At 42.6% G+C, this 26,284-nt stretch overlaps 2 protein-coding genes across 4 annotated transcripts in view; one reads left to right on the forward strand and one right to left on the reverse strand.

Annotated features, from left to right (window-relative positions):
• Positions 1 to 1,273: 1,273 nt before the first annotated feature.
• fshb (follicle stimulating hormone subunit beta) lies at positions 1,274 to 2,661 on the reverse strand. Of its 3 annotated transcripts, none has more exons than XM_078794662.1 (4): positions 2,574 to 2,661; positions 2,274 to 2,460; positions 2,035 to 2,148; positions 1,274 to 1,548 (listed from the first exon to the last, which is right to left on the reverse strand). In XM_078794662.1, the coding sequence occupies exons 2-4, from the start codon at positions 2,430 to 2,432 to the stop codon at positions 1,339 to 1,341; spliced, it is 483 nt and encodes a 160-aa protein (XP_078650788.1). In that variant the 5' UTR covers positions 2,433 to 2,460; positions 2,574 to 2,661; the 3' UTR covers positions 1,274 to 1,338. The 3 variants fall into 3 exon arrangements, with proteins under 3 accessions (XP_078650788.1, XP_078650787.1, XP_057925771.2); XM_078794661.1 differs by having other exon boundaries at positions 2,035 to 2,151; XM_058069788.2 differs by lacking the exon at positions 2,035 to 2,148.
• Positions 2,662 to 12,346: 9,685 nt separating this feature from the next.
• kcna4 (potassium voltage-gated channel, shaker-related subfamily, member 4) overlaps positions 12,347 to 26,284 on the forward strand; it is a 73,724-nt gene continuing 59,786 nt past the window's right edge. The window contains exons 1-2 of the mRNA XM_058069452.2: positions 12,347 to 12,650; positions 12,773 to 16,230. Of these exons, the coding sequence (XP_057925435.2) occupies positions 13,090 to 15,150 (2,061 nt within the window). The 5' untranslated portion in view covers positions 12,347 to 12,650; positions 12,773 to 13,089 and the 3' untranslated portion in view covers positions 15,151 to 16,230. The remainder of the gene's footprint in view (positions 12,651 to 12,772; positions 16,231 to 26,284) is intronic.

Raw genomic sequence — 26,284 nt, forward strand, 5'->3', positions numbered from 1 at the left:
TACCGCAGCTGTTCAACTTTAAAGAGTTCAATTCCACCCTCGGCTATCTCTGTGTGGAGTTTGCATGTTCTTCCTGTGCATGCATGGGTTTTCTCCGGGTACTCCGGTTTCCTCCCACATTCCAAAAACATGCTAGGTTAATTAGCCACTCCAAATTGTCCATAGGTATGAATGTGAGTGTGAATGGTTGTTTGTCTATATGTGCCCTGTGATTGGCTGGCCACCAGTCCAGGGTGTACCCCGCCTCTCGCCCGAAAACAGCTGGGAAAGACTCCAGCACCCCCCGTGAGGATAAGCGATAGAAAATGAATGAATAAAGCACTAAATGTGCATTTCCAATAACACTTCCAGTAAATGACTTCTGGTCAGTAAGGATAATTCATAATGCCGCCTACAGAGAACATACTAACTCCTTATTTCTAAAATCCCAAATACTTCAACTTGCTTATATTATTCATCTTCAAACAGCTAAAATAATGCATACGGCTAAAAATAAGCAATTAGCTAAAAATGTCATCCAATACTTCTCTACAAGAGAGGAGAAATATGATCTCAGGGAAGAAGTACATTTGAAACACTTCTATGCTAGGACTACGTTATGCTAGCCATAGCATTTCAGTATGTGGAATCAAACTATGGAATGGATTGAGTAAGGAAATCAAACAATGCACAACGATGAGCCAATTCAACAAACAATACAAGCAGTTGATGTTTGCTAAATACAAGGATGAAGAGTCTTGAACCAGTCATGATGTGCTATATATATCACTATATTGACACTTACTATGGTACCCATTATGGCATTGGATACTCATATCACCTCCTACGAGGTACCAGGTACATTATTAAAAAAAACAAACAAACAAAAAAAACCTTAAACTGTATTATGGAAAGCAGGACGTGAACAAATGTAACAGTTAATGATTGTAAAAGTACCAGATGGAGGGGTAGGATTTAATAAGCTTTGCTTCTTCCTACTCCTTTTGGACATGTGGAACTGGGAACTGATTATGGGATGCACTCAATTGTAATCTGATGCATGTTCAAATGAAATAAAACCATTACCATTACCATTACCATTACCATTACCATTACCACTTCCATGTTATGTATTATCAAGCATATTAGCAATGCCATAGGTCAGTCTGATTGGCTTCTGTCTGCTCTGTTCTCACGTGACATGTTTTCTCCAAAAGAAAAATCTCATAAGTTTTAATGTTGCAGGAGCTTGTTGCTCTTATCCAAGACATAATACACAACTTTTTTTTTTACATTTTAATGCAGTGTAGAAATTCTTATACAATTGTCTTATACAGTATGTCAGCTTCAATGCTCAAATTAAGGGAGATAAGAGGCTAAACAGCTGGGTATGACCCAAGGAACACGTCCGCAGTCTGTGTTGTCTTCGTTACATGTGGTGCACTTGCAGTTTTTGGCCACAGGGTAGGTAACGCCCACTGGGCAATCTTTGAAGTGTTTTACTTCGTAGGACCAATCCCCAATGCAGACATTCTGTTTGGTCTGGTACCAAGACATGTAGACTGGATCCTGCAGACAAATGACAATTGTGTGGACAAATTACAACAGTGCAATTCGCCTGTGATACACCAAAAAACTGATAACATATCTTAAGATTGACTTTAGGCCAAGGTTTGATTTTCGGGTATTCAAACTTTTGATTTCTAATTCCAATGATGGGTTTTGAAGAGACAATGATACCTGAACAAGCATGCATTAGGACCAAAGGGACGGCAAAGAGCAATGCTTGTTGGCATGGTGACCGGATCACACCAACAGCACTAACCCGAGGGGAGCACCCCTATGCCCACACAGATCATCCAGTCTCTGTAGGGCCTCTATTATCTCACATGGAGCTCCAAAATGTGGTTTGAAGAGCACATTCTAAGACCATTAACCCGAAATACTCTGACTTTATTGAAATAGATGTGTTAATATTGTAATATTGAATTCATAAAATCTGACAAAACAACAAGTTGTAGCACCTACAACCCTGAAGTTATAGTAACTACTTACTCTCAGGCTGCAGACTCTGGTTATCAGAGAGTAAACAAGCACTGAGCTCACACAATGGACTCTGCATAGCAGACAATAGGCCTTTGGTAGGAGCTCCTCCAAACCCCTGGTGAGCTGCTTGAATGTTAAAAAATTATGAAAAAGACATTAAATAATGGCTTGTACGTGAAAAAAAAACATATTAGGCTCATTAAAACATTAAGGTGGAGTTTACATGTCATAAACGCTTAAAAAATTACCTCATGGTAGCACTGTCCTTCACATATGGTGGTGAAGACCGACTCCATTTTGCCACAGCTCTCCACAGAGATGTTGACGTTTCTCGGTTTACAGCCAAAGCTGCAACTCTGCCTCGCATCCGCCAGTGCCAGCACTGCCGCCATGACAACCAGCTGCATCGTCTGGTGGATGCACCGCAGATGTCCGCTGCAAGAGGGGATCAGGCGTTACACAATGAACCCGATACTGCTTAATCATTTATCAGTGAATTGTTACTCTCCCTATGAAAATTACAGTCGTATGTGTTGACAAAGTCATACCTTTTCAAGCTGTTGAGTCGCTTGGGAATTGTACTGCGTTTCTTCTTGATCTCTAAATGTCTGAAGCAGCTCTGGTCCTGTGGCTCGTGCCCCTTGTCTTAAATAGGGCTTTCCTCAAATGTTAATCTCGTCTTCTTTTTTCCCCCTCGCTTGTTTATTCTAAGCATTGACACAGTAAATCCTCCTGTTTTTTTCCCCTTGCCATCTCAGGTATAACCAGGGGCTCAAGGCCTATCCTCCTCCATATGAGGAGGTGTTGGAGGGTTAAGGGGAAAGGTCTGGACTGACAACAGAAATATAAAACCCCATTTGCGCCCACACTAAATGGAAAATCCCAATAGACGAGTCAACAATGAATCATCTTTCTTCCATCGTGAATTTTCTTTCAGCACTCACATCAACCTTGAATGTAATATTTAAATAGGATTTTATTTTTTGCTTATAGTTTTAGTGAACTATATTGTTCAGGGCTCGACAATAACGATGTACCGATGGCCCGGGGCAAGTTAAAACAAAATTTGCGGCAGTTAAATCCAATCAGTGATATTCCCGTCGGGCAAGTGCACTTTTTTTTTTTTTATATTTTATTACAAGTTTCAATTGTACAAAACAATAACAATACGGCAAGTGCACTTTGGCATGCTGTACTGCCAAGAGTTTTTTTAAAAGCGGTTCTTGTTGGGTGTTGGTAAAACACGGACTGCGTAATTCCGGTGGTACAGTAAAGTCTCGTTATATCGATATTGGTTATATTGATAGTACTGCTTATTACGATACTATTTTCATTTCCCGGCAAATTTCTAGTCTTTTATGATATAATTAGTTCCGGTTAGTACGATACCCGGTTATTACGATAATCCGGTTACTACGATGCCCTTTTCATCTCCCGCCAGCCAATTTGGTCTGCTTATATCGATACAAAAGCAGCTTAAAGCTGAATCAATATTTGCTTAAGGATTTCAATACCACTATTAGCGAAATCTGTAAACGGCGTATTGTTTGATTTTCGGCTAACACCGTTTCGGCTTTTCCACCGACGGACGGTAATTAGAGGATTACAGGTAATTAATATGAGGTAAGTATTAAACAATATTTGTATAATTTAGAGGGAAGATTCAGTGAATAGACTTAGTGTTTTCATGACGAGGATGACGAGGATGATGACGATGAAGAACCAACTGACAGAGCATACACACCTATTCCAACGAAGACACAAGCGTACAAATACATGTATTTAATTGTGTTGTATTCAGATATCTTTCTATCGCCTGCAATAATCACTGTTTTTCATATGTACATGCTGGCGTTCGTGGTTTGTCTCGTGTGTATAGAACAATGTCGAGTGCATTATTGCCCACTTTTAATGCAGTTCGGCGCAGGATCGGATATATCGATAGTCCGGTTATATCGATATTTTTTCCGACTCCCGAGAATATCGATATAACGAGACTTTACTGTAATTTGCAAACCAATCCTTGCAAATCTTGAAATGAACCAATCAGAATCGTTCATTTAGACCGCGGTCCCAAGTCCACAGTCCGCGTTTTACCCACACCCGTTCTTGTTCGTGATCAACCAATCAGCGATGGTTTGACTAGGAAAACATCTATCATGGCGTCCCTGCCAACATGGTCTAATTCTTCAACAACTTGAGAAGGAAAACAGCAAAAAGTGATGAAGCAGTGCCTCCTAAACAAGTATTTTATTAGCGGCAGCAAATCAAATGATGGCACAGGTGAGTGAATCACATTGCTGTGACAATTTGAAGTGGTCACAATGAAACACCACCGATTAGATCCAATACCAAGTGCTGATTTTGCACAAGCTACAAAATCTAGCGCTTCCATTTCTCTGTGGATTTTTCTCACCTTTGCTTCACAAATTATTGTTTGACAAATTGAGCATTTTTGTCTGGATTAAAAACACTTTACTAGTACACAAATGTGTCTATTCAATAATGTTTCATTGTGGTGCACAACTTCTAAAAGGCAAAGTGCCTAGAAGTCTCTTGACAATCCAGATTTCCGTGCAACGTCATGATCTATGTAGGAAAACAACCACAAGAAATGATAATCATTTCATCTTTATTTCAGATTCTCATGTGATGCCACAAAAATGAGATGATATCATTATGGCAGTCTTTTCATTTTACATGGGGCAAGTTGGGACAAGTAGTCCTCACCTTAAGGATTCCCAATGGGCAAGTCATTGTTGTTTTTAATGTAGAGCCCTGTTGTTTAAGGTGTGACACCTTCCTATACAAACACTTCCTGTGTGTCCCTGCTGTACTACCCTTCTTAGACAAAACCTGTGTTTTGGTGCATTAAGTGAAACCTTCACACTGCACCGCAGGCTTCTAAATCTGCAGGGACAGTCCAATTTAACTTTTAGCGCCACAGGCTCAGGGCGTCTCTGTCTCTCCCCACGCAGCCTTCAGGGACTTCCTGCATTTTGCTGAAATGCCACCTAACAAACCAAGCAGGACCTTTATGAAGTGTCACCTTTGTCCTCTCAGGAAGTGTTACTACTTTTTGGACACCTCAAACTAAATATGCTATTATTCCTCCAGTGCAGCAAACATTGCTTGTGATTTATGAGTACATGTAATAGGTCTTAATTAGACATCAATATTTTATTGTGGGCTTTTTTCTAACAGTGGTACTGTAGACTGTGCACTTTACATGTACAGTGGAACCTCAGTTAACATCCACCCACGTTAGCGGATGTTTCGGTTTAATAAAAAAAAAAGCCATAATTTTGTCGCAATTTGCATGCCTTCTCCAAGTTAGCATATGATATGACATATGTCTTCATTCATTCATTCATTTTATACCACTTATCCATGGGGGTTGCTGGAGCCTATCCCAGCTGTCTTTGGGCGAGAGGCGGGGTACACCCTGGACTGGTGGCCAGCCAATCACAGGGCATATATAGACAAACAACCATTCACACTCACATTCATACCTATGGACAATTTGGAGTGGCCAATTAACCTAGCATGTTTTTGGAATGTTGGAGGAAACCGAAGTACCCGGAGAAAACCCACGCATGCACGGGGAGAACATGCAAACTCCACACAGACATGGCCGAGGGTGGAATCGAACCCTGGTCTCCTGACTGTTAGCATCCCAATAGCAAGCTAACAAAATGGCAACCAGGAACAGGAAGTCAGCTACATGACTTGCTAGTCTATGATGTGTTGTTAGTGTTTTGAAAACAATTCTAAATGTGTATAAATTACGCATTAAAGTGACAAGTTGACTTTTAAGGTTACTTTTATCTTAATCGAAGTTGTGACTGTTCCCAAAGACACAATGTGTTGAGGTCTTTAATCGTTTTTCTCACCTTCTTTAGCAAAATGCAACTTTCTTTGCCTCTATTTTGGGTTATTGAGGTGAGAAACTATTGAATTGAAGAAATAACGGGAAGTTGGTGGTGGTTGATCTCTGCCACATCGTTTTTTGGGGGAACAGTGGCGCCAAGAATCATGTCTTCAATGAAGGTAAAAGTGGCCTATTATAATATTAATGTATCCTTTCATTCATCATTTATTTGAATTTTGAATTGTTTTCTGTATTTAAAAGTATAATTATAGAACTGTAAAAAATTATTTGTGGTTTTCGCTTTTTTTGTTGTTTTGGATTTACAGAATTTGTCATGGGACAAATTGATTTGGTTAGCATTGGTTAGCATTGGTTAGCATTGGTTAGCATTGGTTAGCATTGATTAGTGTTGGACCTTCTGGAACGAATTAAGAATTTTAACCATTGTTCAAGGCATATTTGGTTTCCATCCATTTTTATACCGCTTATCTTCACTAGGGGTATGCTGGAGCCTATCCCAGCTGACTTTGGGCGAGAGGCAGGCTGCACCCTGGACTGGTGGCCAGCTAACCACAGGGCACATAAGAAGATGCCCAATTGGAGATTCAAACCCAAGTCTTCCCGACCTCCTGACTGTGTGGCCAACATGCTAACCGCTTGGCCACCATGTGGCCTGCATATTCGTTGTGTTTGCATTAAAATAATCTATGAAAATAAATGCCACAAAAATGAGTAGCTCTTTGCCATTTTCATTTGATCAAAGTAGCTCTCACAAGGAAAAATGTTAGAGTCCGCTGCTTGAGTGTATATAGGACAACATTTAGCTGTAAGTAACAATTTCCCACCCAAACCTGTTTTTCAAAGAAAATGTTGAAAATTTACGTTTCTCCAACTCTTAGGTTTCAGTCCATCTTCATCTTCCCTTATTTTATGATGCGTTTCATTTTTGATGGTCATTTCATGCATTGTTTCACCATTGTTAAAACCTCACAGGTCTGTGATTGACTGGCAACTATTCCAGGGTGCCCCCGCCCCCACACATCTCGCCCAGTCAGCTTGGAAAAGGTCCACTTCACTCTTGCATTGACACTGAGTAATAATGTGTAAAAGTTTCCCTTTGAAATATTCGTTGCGTTGGTAAACATCTAACAACGTATAAGAACTGACTGTCAGCTAGAAATCAAGTCCAACAAAACTCATATATTCAACTCAAACCATGCAAATCCATTGAGGTCTGATCAGCACCGACCTCCAATGCCAGCCGTCCCTACAAGATGAATGTAACAACAGTCGTTGAACCCAGGAGATGCAGACAGGTTTTTGGAGCAGATCTTGTGTACTCCAGCATCCAGGGCACCGGTGACATATCCACTCTGTCAACGTTAATCACTAGTGGCCCCATATCCCCCCCTGGTGCTGACTAAGGTGTACAGTAGTGGATGTGTGCTGAAAGGTTGCCCTAAAGTATACACATTAGGGTGCATCAAATTTGAATGGGAAATTTTAAATTCATAATATCAATTTGGCTGGCATTCCATTTTTTACTCATTCATTCATTTTCTACCGCTTTTCCTCACGAGGGTCACGGGGGGTGCTGGAGCCTATCCCAGCTGTCTTCGGGCGAGAGGCGGGGTCTGGACTGGTGGCCAGCCAATCACAGGGCAAACAACCATTCACACTCACATTCATACCTATGGACAATTTGGAGTGGCCAATTAACCTAGCATGTTTTTGGAATGTGGGAGGAAACCGGAGTACCCGGAGAAAACCCACACATGCACGGGGAGAACATGCAAACTCCACACAGAGATGGCCGAGGGTGGAATTGAACCCTGGTCTCCTAGCTGTGAGGTCTGCGCGCCTCGTCCGCCGTGCCGCCCCCATTTTTCACTAATGAACATAAAAATGTCTTTTGCAAAGTTTTGAGGAAATCCATTGAGATTTAGGGGTGCCACCTGATCACACATAAACTTTTGTAAAATTTGGGAAAATGTTCAATTGTGCCAAAAAGTTGACCTGGAAATGTTGAGTACAATGAACTTCTATACGGTACCACTCTCAATAAATATGAAGCATCAGCAATACTGCCTACTCTATATTACTGTTGTTTATGTTATGCTTGCTCAGCTATTAGCTAACTGCCATTAGCAAACTGTAGCTAGCTAATGTTAGCTACAGTAGAGGCAATGAGCACTAAATACCTATAAATATGACTACAAATCATTCAAATTACAAAGACAAAACCACAAATTTCCTAGCAATATGTAATATATAGGAGTATAAATACCAACAAAAACATAAAGATCACCTCAAATCTCCATGGCGACCTTTGAACTGTTCACCACTTTATTCCACAAAAACAGATGTATGGTGGCACCCCTAAATAATAATGGATTGGAAAAATATTTTGTATGTGTTGTTTCTACTTATATTGGAACTACCCAGCCATATCAAAATTCAATAATTGTGTTTTTTGATGCACCCTAATACCCATATATCTAAATTCATCAAATATCTTACTGATGCAAATAACACAGCATAGTGCAGTGGCAAGTGAGTGCCCAGGAAACCAAATGATCACTTCTGGAAGATTAGATCTGCTTGTTTGCCTTGAGGATTGTTCCTCAGGGGAATAGTTCCTGAATGTTCTAGTGATTTTACTGTCAGCGGTGACGAGCTGCTGCTCTTCTAATTAGTGTTTCTGTCAGATTAATTGTTGGAATGTGAGGGAATGGGCTTTCTGGGCTACATACTGATTAAGTTGCACCGGTCACAGATTACATGCACAATGTACTCAAACTAAACTAGGACCTGGCTGTTCAAGGTATTTGCTCAATTTTGCTAGCTGAAGATGAAAGCTAAAACAAACACATAGTCTCACAAATACAGACAAAAGATACTTATACACGCAGCCACACAAAAAAAGGACTAACGTGACAACTGACAGTTGACGCCTTGATGCCCCTGCGAACAAAGGAAAGATACCCTGATGCCCCAGTGAACAAACGAAAGCAGAAACACCATGAAAGAAGCGGTTCAAACAAGGACAGTGACGAAAGCTGATTGGTCCAGGACTCCAGCCTCTTACACAATCTTGAGTGTATAAAAGACCGGGCAGGGAAAGGAAGGGGGCTTTTTTTGCAGCTGCGCTGTAATAAGACCTGCTTACTTGTAGGCATACAGGGACTGCAGATAAGCCCGGACGTCTGTATTAGGTATTGTTGTCAGGAATAAACAATCTGGTTCTCTTTCTATAATTTGGTTCTTTAAGATCTTTTGCATCTTTTATGCTCAAATGGATCTTTGTTTTGTATTGTATTGTAAAGACACACTATGTGATATTTATGACAAATGACTATGAATATTGAAATGCCTTCAATTTTCATCACTCAGGTAATGCATTGATAATTCATTCTTTCTTTACCGTCTCTGTTGTACTAATTGCAACCAGAGTAATGTTGTAACATTCCTCCCAAGTATACCTGCGATTGTGAAACGACCCCCCCCCCATGCCCTTCAAGTATCATGCAACTGAAATTAAATGACATTTTACAGTATATTAGACAAATATCACGCACAACACTAAACAAAAACATTGAATGGTAAATGGTAAATGGTAAATTTTTTTCAATTCATTATGTATTAATGGTAATGGTAATGGTTTTATTTCATTTGAACATGCATCAGATTACAATTGAGTGCATCCCATAATCAGTTCCCAGTTCCACATGTCCAAAAGGAGTAGGAAGAAGCAAAGCTTATTAAATCCTACCCCTCCATCTGGTACTTTTACAATCACTAACTGTTACATTTGTTCACGTCCTGCTTTCCATAATACAGCTTAAGGGTTTTTTTTTGTTTTTGTTTTTAATAATGCACCTTGTACCTAAGTACTCGGTGATATGAGCATCCAATGCCATAATGGGTACCATAGTAAGTGTCAATATAGTGATATATATAGCACATCATGACTGGTTCAAGACTCTTCATCCTTGTATTTCGCAAACATCAACTGCTTGTATTGTTTCTTGAATTGGCTCATCGTTGTGCATTGTTTGATTTCCTTACTCAATCCATTCCATAGTTTGATTCCACATACTGAAATGCTATGGCTAGCATAACGTAGTCCTAGCATAGAAGTGTTTCAAATGTACTTCCTCCCTGAGATCATATTTCTCCTCTCTTGTATTATTGGCCGGGGGTGCCGTATAAAGGGGAACTTGCCAGTGACCCCCAAAATAGGTTATTATTAAAAAATAATAAAGAAGTGGGGCTCGCCACAGTGTGCATACAAGCCAGAGGTGATCGGTATTGAAAGGCATTTATCGACATATGCCAAACATATGCTTTCTCATGTGAATCAATCGATACTGATGGGTGGCTGATCAATCAACATCCCCCTATAATAGACAGATGAATGAATAACCATTATTTGCAGTAAATAATCATTTTGAAGCACAGTGGTCAAGAATCACTCTACTTCTGTACTATAAGCAACCAATCAGTGGCGCCATCCATATCATCCTCAAAGCCCATGAGGAGCATCCTTTCAAGGGATAGTGTATGGGACGCTGCCACCTTGTCAACTCACTCCTTTCTATGACATTTCAGATGACTTATTTATTGTTTGTGGAGTAAAAGCAACCGTGCGGTGATGTGGAAATGTATGTGGCAACAAGTATAGCAAAAGTAACACTTGTTTACATGGATGGATAAATATATTATCCATATAGAGGATTGATTTTAAGATCCTCTTAACTGGTTTTTAAATGTCTTAATGGCCTTAATGGCACCTTCTTATTTATGTAATCTGCTTTTACCATATCAACCCCTCTGGCCTTTTAACAATACCAAAACCCAGAACAAAAACCCACGGTGAGGCAGCATTTAGCCACTATGGCCCCCACCTGTGGAACAGCCTGGAGAGCCTCAGGACTGCTTTTAACTCCAGTATTTCCTCAGGGAGGGTCCTCCACACTGGGGGCTGTGTCGGGTCTGCTGAGGGGGTGCCGTCCTTGGGTCCCTTCGACCTGGCTGGCCGGCTGGGGGTTCCTCCCTTTGATGTGGGGGTCCGCCCATCTGCCGGAGTCGGGGGGCCCGGGTCCTGGTCCCCCGATGGCACAGCCTGCGGCTCCTCCCAGTGTGGACGGCCCCAAAGGTGGCGTCTCCTTGATCCTCAGTTTGATTTGATTTAGATCGGGGTCTAAAAGACGCGGCCCGTGGGCCAAATCTGGCCCGCAGGACACTAGTTTGAGGCCCCCGCCTTGATATGAAAGTTTAATGTTAGTGCGGCCCGCGCAAGTTTGATATGGATGCTGTATGGTATCATGTACCCAGAAAAAATTATTACGTTTGATTAATGTTCATGTTAAAGGTTAAATAACTGTTAATAGTTATCCTCCCTATCCGTGTGGAAGTGTTAAGTTTTTGGCTATTTAAGTTTAAAGGAAATAACTTGAAGGCTACCGTTTAGGTCTCCAGCTCTCCAGTTTGCGAGTTAGCATGTGTCTCAAGACCCTGCAGTTGCGCAATATGTTGTAAATAAAAAGAGTATAAATGTGACTATAGTCGTGTTTTGTCATGTCTACAGGGCTCTAATAATGCTTTGTTCATTTTAATCTGAAAAAAATCATTTGTCTACCCACCAACTATATGTGGTTTCTTAAGTTTTTATTATTTGCTGTTTTATTATTATTATTATATTTATTTATTACTGATTGATTTTCCTTATTCTTGATTTGTTTATTTATTTTTCATCTTATTTTGTGCAGAAAAATAAAAATTAAGATATTTGAGAACAGTGGAATGTTTTATCAGAGCTTTTATTGTTGAAAATCGGAACCAAAGCACTGAAAAAGTTTGTATATTTTTCTGTTTTTAATAAATTTGTTGCGTTTTTTTTTTTTTGGAAAACCTGATGCGGCCCAGCCTTGCCCAGACCCTAGCTCCAGTGGCCCCCAGGTAAATTGAGTTTGAGACCCCTGATTTAGATACCATATATCTAAATAGATGGATCCCGTGGGAAATGTAATGGCTCATACAAGCTGCTCTCCATTCCACACAAGTGATTTAACATGAAAGTGACATACAGCGGTGATAAAGTTCCTCCTCTCTAATGAGGTGTTGGAAGTGTCTAATGATTGATTATTGATTCATAATTGTTAGCTCTGGAGGAGGACCCTGCAGTGACCAAGTCCGTCCACCGGGGGAGGACCGAGCACCGCCAGCTTGCTGTGCAATGACAAGAACCACCGTTCACAGGCTCTTCGCCACACACACGCACGTACGCACGCGTGCACGCACGCGTACACGCACGCGCGGAAGGGATACAGGAGGATAGGTAGGGCTGCAGCTGCAGACAAGGCAGATGTGCGATGCTCAGACTCCGCCATGCAAGGGGACATTTGCATTCAGCGGCGTGAAGGTAAACTTTTAGCCCCCCCCCCAATCAGCCCCTGCGTGGGGCTGTCATCATCGGGATCATCTCGCAGCTTGCACACCTTTTGTAAATCTTCCTGCTGCAACCATTAACGGTCGATGGAGCGGACACGGTGGGCTGAAGTCGCAGCTGATCCTGTTGAATTGAGACGTCGAGACGCAGCCAAAAAAGTGTCCTTGTGAGAGTGCGTCAGAGCTCGCGTGGATGTAGTGGATGGAGTGGATGAGGTGCTCGGCTCCGACAAGGATTGGTCACATCACATCCGAGACCGGCGCGGAGATTCGGGGCAAAACCATCACCTCTTTCGGGCCACATGTAAGTACGAATGGCAGAACATGCGCTGGTGTTTAATGCCGACAAGAATGAAGTTTCTTTAGTGTAAAATCCACGCAGCAGGAAGAAGTACTCCACTAACGTTTTGTGTTGTTTTTTTCCAGCTCCACGCAACATCACAGCATCGAATATAACAGCAAGGATCCTATTTGTTTTAATGTCTCCCATAAAATGGCAACCGGTGGTGACCAAGCAGGATCAAAAGACGCATCTGGAGGATTTAACCACCTGATGGAGACCACCAGAGAGACAATGGTGACCTCATCAAGGCTGCTGCTGCTGCTGCTGCTGCAAGTGTGTGCGTAACAGGCCGGGCCCCCACTGCCCCTCACCTTTGCTGTGGAAATGATGTCATAAAACATTTGAATCCACCTCGGAGCTGCAACTTTTACCCCTCACGGTCAGAACCTTGTGACTTAAAATGGAGTTCGCAATGGTGGGCGCGGACGGCGGGTGCAACAGCCACCCGCCTTACGGGTACGCCCGAGCCCGGGAGAGGGAGCGTGAGAGGGCGGCCCAGTCCAGAGCCGCTGCAGCTGCTGCGGCTGCGGCGACCGAGGGCGGCCCTGGAACAGATGGAGCTGGCGTCGGCTCTGGGGGGTCCACCACTTCCTCCTCCTCTTCCTCCTCCTCCTCCTCCACCGCGGGCGCACATCTCCTTAACAACCGCCAGCATCCGTCTCGCACCGCCTCCTCCATCAGCAGCGGCGGTAACGCCTCCTCCTCCTCCTCCTCCACCTCCTCCTCCTCCTCCTCGCAACACCAACAGGACTCCGAGCAGCAGAGACTCCTCAGAGAGCGCAAAAAGCAACGCGGGGTCGGACGCTGGAGACGCAGCCGGAGCTCTCTCGGCGGGGACCTGCGCCACTCCGAACTGGCGCTGCTCGGATCCGAGGAGGACATCATGATCGAAGAGGAAGAGGAGGAGGAAGATGAGGATGAGCGGGGACTGAAGAGGTCCGGTCTTCTGTGCAACATGGATGATGACAACGACGATGACGATGATGGTGATGATGATGATGATGAGACCGTGTCCATCACCGACAGACATCCTCAGTCCGGATACGAGAACGTTTACAGCGAGTTCGGCTGCTGTGAAAGAGTTGTCATCAACGTGTCGGGTCTCAAGTTCGAAACTCAGCTCAAGACTCTCACTCAGTTCCCGGACACGCTCCTCGGAGACCCGAACAAGCGCATCCGGTACTTTGACCCGCTGCGGAACGAGTACTTCTTTGACCGGAATCGGCCGAGCTTTGACGCCATTCTGTACTATTACCAGTCCGGGGGCCGCTTGAAAAGACCCGCCAACGTCCCCTTCGACATCTTCTCCGAGGAGGTGAAGTTTTACGAACTCGGAGAGGAGGCCATACTGAAGTTTCGGGAGGATGAGGGCTTCGTCAAAGAGGAAGAGAAGCCGCTCCCGGAGGACGAGTTCAAGCGGCAAATCTGGTTGCTTTTCGAGTACCCGGAAAGCTCCAGCCCGGCCAGGGGCATCGCGGTGGTGTCGGTGCTGGTCATTGTCATCTCCATTGTCATCTTCTGCCTGGAGACGCTGCCTGAATTCAGGGATGACAAGGAGTACCTGCAGCACAAAGTCAACTCCACGCAGCCGGACCACGGATTTACCCCCTTCAACGACCCCTTTTTCATCGTGGAGACCGTTTGCATCATCTGGTTCTCCTTCGAGATTATCGTGCGCTTCTTTGCGTGTCCCAGCAAAACGGCGTTTTTTAAAAACATCATGAACACCATCGACATCGTTTCCATTCTGCCTTACTTCATCACCCTCGGCACCGACCTGGCGCAGCACCAAGGCAACGGCCAGCAGGCCATGAGCTTCGCCATCCTGAGAATAATCCGCCTGGTGAGGGTCTTCCGCATCTTCAAGCTGTCCAGACACTCCAAAGGCCTCCAGATCCTGGGCCACACTCTGCGCGCCAGCATGAGGGAGCTGGCCCTGCTCATCTTCTTCCTGGTCATCGGCGTCATCCTCTTCTCCAGCGCGGTTTACTTCGCCGAGGCGGACGAGCCCACCTCGCAGTTCACCAGCATCCCCGACGCCTTCTGGTGGGCCGTGGTCACCATGACCACGGTGGGCTACGGGGACATGAAGCCCATCACCGTGGGGGGGAAGATAGTGGGCTCGCTGTGCGCCATAGCCGGCGTGTTGACCATTGCGCTCCCGGTGCCGGTTATAGTATCCAACTTCAACTACTTTTACCACCGAGAGACCGACAACGAGGACCAGACGCCGGTGGTTGAGAGCATGCCGCCCGGCTGCCCCTACTTCCCGGACTTTTTACGCAAATTCAAAGGCTCGCAGTCCGCCTCCTCGCTGGGGGACAAAGCGGAGTACATGGAGATGGAAGAAGGCGTGACGGAGTCCCTGTGCGGCCTGGATAAGAGTCCCAGTAAAGGGAACGGCACGGACATAAGCAGAAGGAACAGTACTAACTCCAAATCCATTCAGACTGACGTGTGATTAGAAGCGTTTTTTTGATTCTTCTCCCCAAATATGATCATTATTAGACACCCAAACAAGCTTTACGCACGGGTCACGCAGAGCTCTTCCTCCTCCTCTCCCTCCCCTTCAAGCAGGTCGCCATGGTTACCAGGTTAAATAAACTCTAGCCACATCATTAGGACCAAAATTTGCCAAACGGCACATTGAATAAATTATACCAAATTATACAAATAATACACATATAAAAATATGCTCTGCACTCTGTACTTATGTGTTAAATCTTGATGGTTAGTGCAATAATACCAAGTTAGATTGACACATTATTCAAAATTAGAGGCCATGAATCATCATTTGGTCGTTTCAAATATTAAAATGGTGCATCTCAATAAAATAGTTATTATATTTCAGGTTCAATTCAGGCTAAGAGGCAATTTCAAGGAATTTTCGCAGTCTCATTGGAGCGTGAACCAGTAGTTTAAAACATTCAACTTTTTAAAAAAATTTTATGACATGCTGAATTTGTTTTATAATTAGCTGTAAAATATAATTCAAAATTGAGAAAAGAACTACATTTAATATTTCACTCTGTGTGAATACAAGACTTTAACCTTTCAAATAGAACAACTTCAACAAATGGCCTTTTTAGAGATCCTCTCATTTATTGAGCTGCACCTGGATATTGATAACCTTCAGCAGGAAGGAGAAAAAGTAGTCTTCTTGGAGCTCCTCTGCTTCTAAAGAGGAGCTCATGGAAAGGGCAGCACATTTAGCAGTCATCATACAAAGCAGGGCTAGAATGAATCATGTGGTACTGTACATGTACATGCGCACCCTAAGCACAGGAGTCACCAGATTTGAACCGACGTGTCCCTCCAGGCCTCAACTCATGACGAGAGTGTCCCCAAAACATTTGAAGTCACCTCTAAATGATAATATCCCTTTACACAGACACAAATGGAACACTGAAGCAAAAACCAAGACTCTTTGTGAGGAGGTTGTGAGCAACTTCCCCCATGTTAGCTGGACTATATCTTTTATTTTTGACTCAAGAGGACCACGATGATCTCTGTGCTCATCTGGATGTGGATGTCTTCCAAGGTATGTAGCCTGGTGTTTTCCCTTCACAGCCACTGTATGTTTATCTATGATGGAGACAAGCAGCCGACTTTGTTATATTCATTTACAAATGCATCGCTCTCTACACGCACCGTAGTATTTGGCCACATTCATTCAGTATCTATTTTTAATGCTTGAATGCTGCTGAGGATATATATAATATATATATCCATGTATATTTAGACACCAGTAAAGTACAGCTATTTATTTTGGGTATGACTTTTTTAGGCGTTTTTTAGGCAAAACATTCTCAAAAATGTTGTGGGGTGCTGGAGCCTATCCCAGCTGTCTTCAGGCGAGAGGCGGGGTCCACCCTGGACTGGTGGCCAGCCAATCACAGGGCACATATAGACAAACAACCATTCACACTCACATTCATACCTATGGACAATTTGGAGTGGCCAATTAACATAGCATGTTTTTGGAATGTGGGAGGAAACCGGAATACCCGGAGAAAACCCACGCATGCACGGGGAGAACATGCAAACTCCACACAGAGATGGCCGAGGGTGGTACTCCTGAGACAATAATAGTTAATTCATGAATTCATCACACAGCAAATGAAAATGAACGTGATCATTTTGCTGGCCATGTGCATGCATGTCTGTTTCCCTCGTTTCCCTTGGCACATTTGTTCCATAGAACAACAGCATGAATGGAGTGAGCCTTTTTTCAGTCAAGACTGTAATATTAGAAATTAAATTAGTAGATTGCAATATATTGGCATATATTTTTTATACCTCTTTGTTAAAATCTGTTTTTAATCAACTGTTTTACAATTGAAAACCTGGCTTTTGGATTTAAAATGATGGAAGATCATTGTGTATTGACTTTTACAACGCATCAGAATGCTTTGGAAGAAATTTTAGGAAAGTATAAATGCAACATTTTTGGTTTTGCTGGTTTCCTGTGACTTTTTATGAATTGAAGTAAACTATGCAAAATGACTTCAAAAAGAACATTGATTAGTTTTAAGAGCGCTTTAGTAATACCACCACTTTGCAGTTCAAATTTTGTAGCTTCACTGCAGTTTTTCAAAAATATATTATTAGTAAATCATGCTGTTTTGTGTCGTTTAGCAAGTTCTTGTCAGGTCATCATCCTCATCTTCATCAGAGTTTTCATAATGGATGTTGTTGTTCCTATTATTAGTCAAAAATATGCATATTAAGGCAAATCTTTATGTATTTTTGGCAAAATATGTACAAATAACTAAATGAAGTCAAATACTCAATATATGTCACTAATATTACTGTAATGTTCGGTGAGACACACACATACACCAGACTTGATCGCCAAAACAACAGGCTTTATTGGAGGTTTGAATTATCTCACATGGACAATAATCCATAATTCCTTCATTCATTTTCTACCGCTTGTTCTCACAAGGGTTGCGGAGGGTGCTGGAGCCTATCCCAGCTGTCTTGGGGTGAGAGGCGGGGTACACCCTGGACTGGTGGCCAACCAATCACAGGGCACATATAGACAAACAACCATTCACACTCACATTCATACCTATGGACAATTTGGAGTGGCCAATTAACCTAGCATGTTTTTGGAATGTGGGAGGAAACCGGAGAAAAACCCACGCATTATATTTTTTATTAATAAAATTGCGTCTGTAACCCAAGCCAAGCTAAAACTCAACTCTGAACCCCTGACGTCACTTCCTGGTCAAATCTGTATGGAGTTTACTATGTACTCCTTGTTTCTCCCGCATTCCAAACCACACAGTGGATGCTACGTCTACGGAACGTGGAGTATAAATGGTTTTCTCGTGTTTTCGTGGGTTTTCTCTGGCTACTTTAGCTTCCTCCTGCATCCCAAAACTCTAAATTGGAGACTCTAAAAATGTCGGTGTGGATGGTTGTTTGTCTTTGGATCTAGCCACATGGGAAGAAATGTTCAAGTATTTTATTGTTCCAACAGTGTTATGGGTCCCCTGAACATGTATTTTTTGAAAATGGACAAGTGAACCACTACTTTCGGACCACAATGATGTCGCCGCTCTGTTGCTGTTGAAAAGCCAAAATAATATCTGAATATTTCGAATGGGAGTCATACCAATTGGCTGTTATTTTTTGTCTTATAGTCCAACTTGACTCGTAGAAGTAATTCCACTTCATCATCGGTCGTGACAAGCTGGACAAACACAAGATGATGGACTTTATGTAGTGTGTTATGTGTGCCAGGCCACATGCTGGTGTGCCATAGTTTTTGTCACTCAGTGAGTGGTTCCTGTGTGGATGGGATTGTTTTTTTAAATCCGCCCAGAAAAAGTAAAACAAAGCAGGAGTATTCCCGTGTGGATAGGGCCTATACAGTAAAGTCTCGTTATATCGATATCGGTTATAACGAATTACTGCTTATTACGATACTATTTTCATTTCCCGGCAAATTTCTAGTCTTTTATGATATAATTAGTTCCGTTAGTACGATACCCGGTTATAATGATAATCCGGTTACTACGATGCCCTTTTCATCTCCCGCCAGCCAATTTGGTCTGCTTATATCGATACAAAAGCAGCTTAAATCAATCTTTGCTTAAGGATTTCAATACCAAAAAAGAACACGGCGAACGGCTGCTTCCAGTCAACTTTATTTTTCACACTTCCACCACCAGAGTGCAGCACACAAATCGATTCCCGCACTTCCTGGTTCACAGGTCATGCTCAACCCGCCCCACATAGCTGGCCAAACACATGCCTGCAACAGAAGAACCAACTGACATAGCATACACACCTATTCCAACGAAGACACAAGCGTACAAATACATGTATTTAATTGTGTTGTATTCAGATATCTTTTTATCGCTTGCAATAATCACTGTTTTTCATATGTACATGCTGGCGTTCGTGGTTCGTGGTGTATAGAATCTATACACACGAGAGAAACCACGAACGCAGTTGGATCTTCTGTTACAGGCATGTGTTCGGCCAGCTATGTGGGGCGGGTTGAGCATGACCTGTGAACCAGGAATTGCGGGAATCGGTGTGTGTGCTGTGCTCTGGTGGTGGAAGTGTGAAAAATAAAGTTGACTGGAAGCAGCCGTTCGCCGTGTTCTCTTTTGGTATTGAAATCCTTAAGCAAAGATTGATTTAAGCTGCTGTTGAGTGCATTATTGCCCACTTTTAATGCAGTTCGGCGCAGGATCGGATATATCGACAGTCCGGTTATATCGATATTTTTTCCGACTCCCGACAATATCGATATAACGAGACTTTACTGTACATACAGTATGTACAGCGTGATTGGTGTACCCCGCCTCTCGCCCTAAATAGGATGCACCTTCCATCTACATACACCCATACATCCATACATCCATACATCCATACATCCATACATCCATCCTCTATACTGCATATCCTTGTTATGGTCACGGATGACTGGAGCATATCCCAACTGGCTTCGGGCCAGAGGCAGGGTGGATTTTGGATTGTTCCAGTCAATCACAGGACACAGACCAGCAACCATTCACAGTCACATCAAATTAATGTTATCTTGCTGCAGAGGGCTGAATGGATAATTAAATGCAATAAATAATGATACATTAAGTACACATACAGTAGTTTATGCATGTGAAACCCAACCCAACCTTAGTTGACCTAAGTTACAACAGCTTAAAAGAACCCTCTTATTAGACACCAACAGAGAAGGTCTCAGTGAGGTCATCTCATCAACTCAATGTGAAAATGTGTTGCACTACGTTAGGAAAATGGTGGACATACTGCAGTAGATCAGGGGCACTTAACTACATCATAAAGAGGACCACAGTTTTAAAAATGTACATGCACTGTCCCATTAGGTTCACTTAACAAAGTAACCGCATTTGGAATGTTTTTATTTCCTGACTTTCCAACATGATAGCCTTCCCCAAACATTAAACTATGTGTTTTAATGAAATAAAGCTGTATTTAGGACAACAGTAAAAGTGCCCACGGTCTGACTATCGAGGCCCAGATACTAGATCATGATAATGGTTCTGGTTCCCCTAAAAATAAAAAAGAAAGAAAATTCCTATGCAAAGCTTCAATTACCTCCAAAATAAAAGCACAAGGTAAATGGAATGTTTTTGTTTACCTTCACATATTTTTAGGGGAACCAGAACCATTATCTAGTATCTGGTTTCTCAACAGACCGTGGGCACTTTTATTGTTGGAAAAGACAGGAAGCGGAACTGGAGGTAGCAGAGATGAGGATGCTGAGGTTCACATTGGGAGTGACCAGGATGGATAGGATCAGGAATGGGTACATCACAGGGACATTACATGTTAGAGGCCTTGGAGATAAAGTCAGTTATCGGCCAGACTGAGATGGTTGGGACATGTCCAGAGGAGAGATAGTGAGTGTATTGGTAGAAGGATGCTGCCAGGTAGGAGGCGTAGAGGAAGACCAAAGAGGAGGTTTATGGAGGACATGAATGTGAGAGTTGGTGTGGCGACCCCTGAAGGGAAAAGCCCGAAGAGAAAGAATAAACTGAATGTTTTTGAGGGGCCTTGTAGTGTGACCAAACCAAGGCACTCATGATCATAAATATTCAGCATATTATGGGAAAAGTCATTGGAGTCATTACTGTGCACATATTCCCCACTGAGTTGGATTATTATTGTATTGTGATATTGTCCACTAATGCAGAATTTTTTACTCAATGGAAAATAGAAAAAAAACGTTTTGCGTCAACTAGAAGTAGACCAGAAGACCAGACCTGGATGGTAAAAAATTATATTTTTCAAAAAGTCTTTGAACAGGACCTATATGTTCATAAAAAGTGACATACGAGTAATTTAGTAATATGATATACAGCGAACCCTCAAATTTGCGGATTCTTGATCAAAACAGTTTTGTTGTTTTTGTTGGGTAGCCCACATAGTAGCACACTTCCACAATGTGATGTTACCCGGCATACCTTCTGGGTTATAAATAGGAATAAAATAGTATAGTTTTGCTTTTATATTATCGTGTAAGCATTTATTTCAATACGCGCATAGTTTGTTTGGTGTATTCATGTATTTTTTGGATTCCATGTACCTTTCCATGACACAGACATATTCTGTTGTCGTATTTCTGGTTGCACCGTGAGTGAGGGAGGTGTTTTTTCACCATTCACAGGTGATTTGCAAATGCAAACCCCACACATAGCAGGAATGGATTTCATTTCAAACCAGTCAAAACCCAAAGTCAAATGTATTGTAATTAGTGGAGGGCGGATACATGTGGCACCTACGCCTTCAGTGGGCCGGGCAGATGTTTTTCCAGGAGACACGAGATTCAACAATAGTGCGTAAAACCTCCAATGGTTTCAGTTTGCCAGCTTCACACAGCCTACGGCAATCGATGGAAATCTATCTCTAATGTCTATAATTTGGGGACGCAGCACAAGGTAGTGCAGGGTGGCGGAGCATGGCATAGCCCACGCAGTGGTGATTTGGTCCAGTGCACCACTGATGGGCATGGCGGTGCACGAGGGGAGGTGTCCACACTTTCAGCTTGGCACAGTGACAATTTTATGACAAAACAGCCCGCCAAAGGTGCGGAGAAAACTTGCCAGCTCCGACCTAGTCTATTCAGGGCGCAGGCGAAGCGCAGCCCGCCTAATAGTAATTGGCTGATAGGCGCACAGTGCAAAAAAAAAAAAAACTCCCAGGCAGATTTTTCAGAGGGTTGCGCACATTTCAGTGGAAATCACCACCTTATCGTGGTGGAGGGGTTTGAGTGCCCGAGTGATCCGAGGAGCTATATGTTGTCTGGGTCTATATGCCCCTGATAGGGTGTCCCAAGGCAAACAGGTCCGAGGTGACGGGACCGACTAAGAGCGATTCAGAAGACCCATATGAACAAAAGCAAGAGGAGGAACCGGGGGAGGGGCTCGCAGGCGAGCGCCTGGTGGTCGGGCCTTCACCCGTGGGGCCCGGCCGGGCCCAGCCCGAAGAAGCCACACGGGATCTCCCCCTCGTAGACCCACCATCTACGGAGGCAAGCATAAGGGTCCAATGCATTGTGTGTTGGGTGGCGGTCAAGGGCGGGTGCATGGGTGACCTGGTCTTCAGTTGCCAAATCTGGTCAGCAACCACTACTTAATGTTAGCGTCTCAAGCAGTATGTATTTATTGATTTTTTGTATTAATTGTCCCATCACATCTGAGAGGAGACACATCTAAGCTGAAAGTATGACGCCAACGTTGGTGGGGGACAAGCCATTTTTTTAGGACGGCCTTGTCAAAAATCCACATTTTTCCCTGTGATTAAAGGCTCAGACTCCAAAAACTCCAAAAATCTACACTACAACATTGTCGGAAGCAGTTCACAATATATATTGATCCAACAACATGACATCAATATGAAATCTACTCACCAAAGATGTCTACTTCCTACTCATCGATGAAGAGCCAAACATATCTTGTTGAACAGCTTTGGTCTGATCAACCAATTAGGATTGGAGTCCTGCCTCTTTGCTCAGATCAACCAATCAGAACACAACTGGGGGCCTGCAAGCAAATTATTTCTTATAGTGTGTATGTGACAGGGGCCAACACTTTTGATTCTGAAGGCCCTGGGCAGATTAGGTTGATATTACAACACATAAAAATCAAACACACACATACACCCCTGGACGCACTACAGCCAAGAAACACACAACAAAAATGAGGTTATAGACTGTCGGGAATAAATAAATGTCATTTAAAGGAACAAATACTACCATTTCACTTCAACATGTAGGTCAGCGCTTCTGGCAAAGTTCCTGACTGCACACCACTGACTGTAACGTGCTTTGACTGTTGATGAAATTCTTTAACAGACAACACACCGATATTCATCATGAACAATTATGAGCGCACCTCAAGAACCCAAACACTGCACCAGCACCCACTCCGCCTCAGCACATCATCACGGCACTAGCATATCATGACTTTTTGCAGCGTGTGTTTACATTCTCAAAGGAACAATTCATACGCCATATTTTCAGAAGCAAATAGAAGAACAACCCCAGCCTGGCACTCGGCCATCTCCACTTTATGCCTCACACTTAGCGCTTACATAACCTGGCTTATGGCAAGAGGCGCAATCCAAAACATTTTTCAAGCAAAGTGTGTGGGTCAGGCATATTCTTAGAGCCGTGCTGCTGAGCTGAGTGTGAAAACAGGCTGTATCATCTCCGGCCACACAGCAGATCTGAATGGTTTTAATAGTGTCACATGCATGGACGTGTCTGCAGTGCCCATTCAGACCATATGGCCTGGGCCATGTGACAAACACACTTATTTATGCTTATTCCGTAGAGGTTTTCCATGTCAGTACATACAAATGGACGTGTGCCGTTTCATCTCATACAAAAATGGAGTTCATCAGTAATAGTTCCCAATCAACAGTGAGGATGCCCAACATGGATTCTCTGCTATTTGCTTAGACCAGGGGTGTCCAAACCTCTCCCAGAAGGCCACCTTGATATTTTACATTTTGTAAACCAATGCCTGCATGTAAAGCATGTAGCTATGCTAACTAAGTTATTTAGCCTGCATCTCAGCTTTGTGTTATAGGCAACAAAGTGCATTCATTTTACTCCACTGCTAGTTGTTTTTACAAATATTTCAACTTCTTGGAATTTTTTTGTAATATTTTGACTTTATACCAATAATATTTTGACATCTTAATTTTTGGTTGTAATATAAACCATGCAATTTATTATTTTATACAGTAGTTAAATTACAGGACAGGTAGGACAACGTATGGTTCATCTCAAAATTATTCATCCCTTGTTATTCATCCATTGCTAACTCCGAGTAGTATATTACGGCAATAAACAACCCCAAAAAAAACCCAGATCATCACATCTGATTTTTACAAACATCCACTATTCACTATATATCCTTAAATGTCCATCAAAATTTGTACGTTCGGAAGATAAAGGCAATTTACAATGTGGGTGTAATATAGTACATATTTATTCCAGCTATATGAAACAAAAAGGTGTCCATTTAAGACACATTCTGCTGTAGCTCTGTTGTTAAAAGCCAGTAAGTTCTATACTGACGTTACTCATAATGCACCATGTTACTTATAATAAACCGCAATCAATAAATCCAACACTTAGTCACCACATTGTGAATAACTCTATAGAGAGTTGTTCACAATGTTTAAACACTCTGAGTACTGCCACGGCCCTGCAAATTTGCCAATTTGTGTTAAAAAATATATTTTGCTCTGAAAATAGGCCGTTTTTTTCAACTATATATAGCTTCCATGCTGTGACTCCAATTCCATCTGTTCAGCATCTTACATTATTTATACAATTCATACTTTAGTTGCGTTTAATAAGTGTGTGAGGCACATTGAATAGAAAAAAGGAGGGTTCTGGAGCTGAATCTAGTAATTACAACAGAAACTTATTGCAAATGTTGATCCAAAATCAGACAACGCCAACATCAAGCTTGCAGGAGTTTTGGAGGACGAGGGGATGGGCATTTTATTTATTGCCATTTGGAGAAACATAACGCCTGGGCAAAGCGTGTCTCGGTTGCCTCTGCGTGTTTGTCCATCGGTGTCCTGTGATTGACTGATGTCTTTCACTCTATTCTGCTGGGCGATAAGCAGCATAGAAAAGTAACAGCTTGTGTGTAGCATTGTGGCTATCCAGTCTTGCAAATGCAGTTGTCTTTTATTGGTCGCCAATCCCGCTGTTGAGACAATGGACTTTTACTAACTGTAATGAGCTGCTCTGCATAACATGCCAAACTGTGCTGACAACCAGTGCAAAAAGTCCTGACTCACCCAGCTGACAAATGGCCCATTTAGCCGTTGAGAAAATAAGTCGTACCTGCATCCAAATACCTGCTTGGGGACGTTGGGGGTGCTGGAGCCTGTCCCTGTGTCACATTCCTGCACATTTACTCTTCTCATCAATCCTTATTTTTTTAGAGGCACTGTACACAAAAATGTTGATGGTTCAAGATGGGCGGGGCTTTGCTGTAGCATGCAAGTGACAACGGCATCATCCCTTATTGACACACATGCTTTTTAGTCAGATGACATTGATATGCCAGTATGTAGAGCAGGGGTCTCAAACTCAATTTACCTGGGGGCCACTGGAGCTAGGGTCTGGGCAAGGCTGGGCCGCATCAGGTTTTCCAAAAAAAACCCACATTTATTAAAACAGAAAAATATACAAACTTTTTCAGTGCTTTGGTTCCGATTTTCTACAATAAAAGCTCTGATAAAACATTCCACTGTTCTCAAATATCTTAATTTTTATTTTTCTGCACAAAATAAGATGAAAAATAAATAAACAAATCAAGAATAAAGAAAATCAGTAATATTCATTTATTCATTCATTTTCTACCGCTTTTCCTCATGAGGGTCGCGGGGGTGCTGGAGCCTATCCCAGCTGTCTTTGGGCGAGAGGCGGGGTACACCCTGGACTGGTCGCCAGCCAATCACAGGGCACATACAGACAGACAACCATTCACACTCACATTCATACCTATGGACAATTTGGAGTGGCCAATTAACCTAGCATGTTTTTGGAATGTGGGAGGAAACCGGAGTACCCGGGGAAAACCCACGCATGCACGGGGAGAACATGCAAACTCCACACAGAGATGGCCGAGGGTGGAATTGAACCCTGGTCTCCTAGCTGTGAGGTCTGCGTGCTAACCACACGACCGCCGTGCTGCCCAAAATTAGTAATAAATAAATACAATAATAATAATAATAAAACGGCAAATAATAAAAACTTAAGAAACCACATATAGTTGGTGGGTAGACAAATGATTTTTTTCAGATTAAAATGAACAAAGCATTATTAGAGCCCTGTAGACATGACAAAACACGACTATAGTCACATTTATACTTTTTTTATTTTCAAAATATTGAGCAACTGCAGGGTCTCGAGACACATGCTAACTCGCAAACTAGAGAGCTAGCGACCTAAACGGTAGCCTTCAAGTTATTTCCTTTAAACTTAAAAACCCAAAAACTTACCACTTCCACACGAATAGGGAGGATAACTATTAACCGTTATTGAACCTTTAACATGAACATTA

Source organism: Doryrhamphus excisus, linkage group LG11, assembly GCF_037039965.1.
Source record: "Doryrhamphus excisus strain RoL-2023G ecotype Guam linkage group LG11, RoL_Dexc_Guam_v1.1, whole genome shotgun sequence".
Classification (NCBI taxonomy): domain Eukaryota; kingdom Metazoa; phylum Chordata; class Actinopteri; order Syngnathiformes; family Syngnathidae; genus Doryrhamphus; species Doryrhamphus excisus.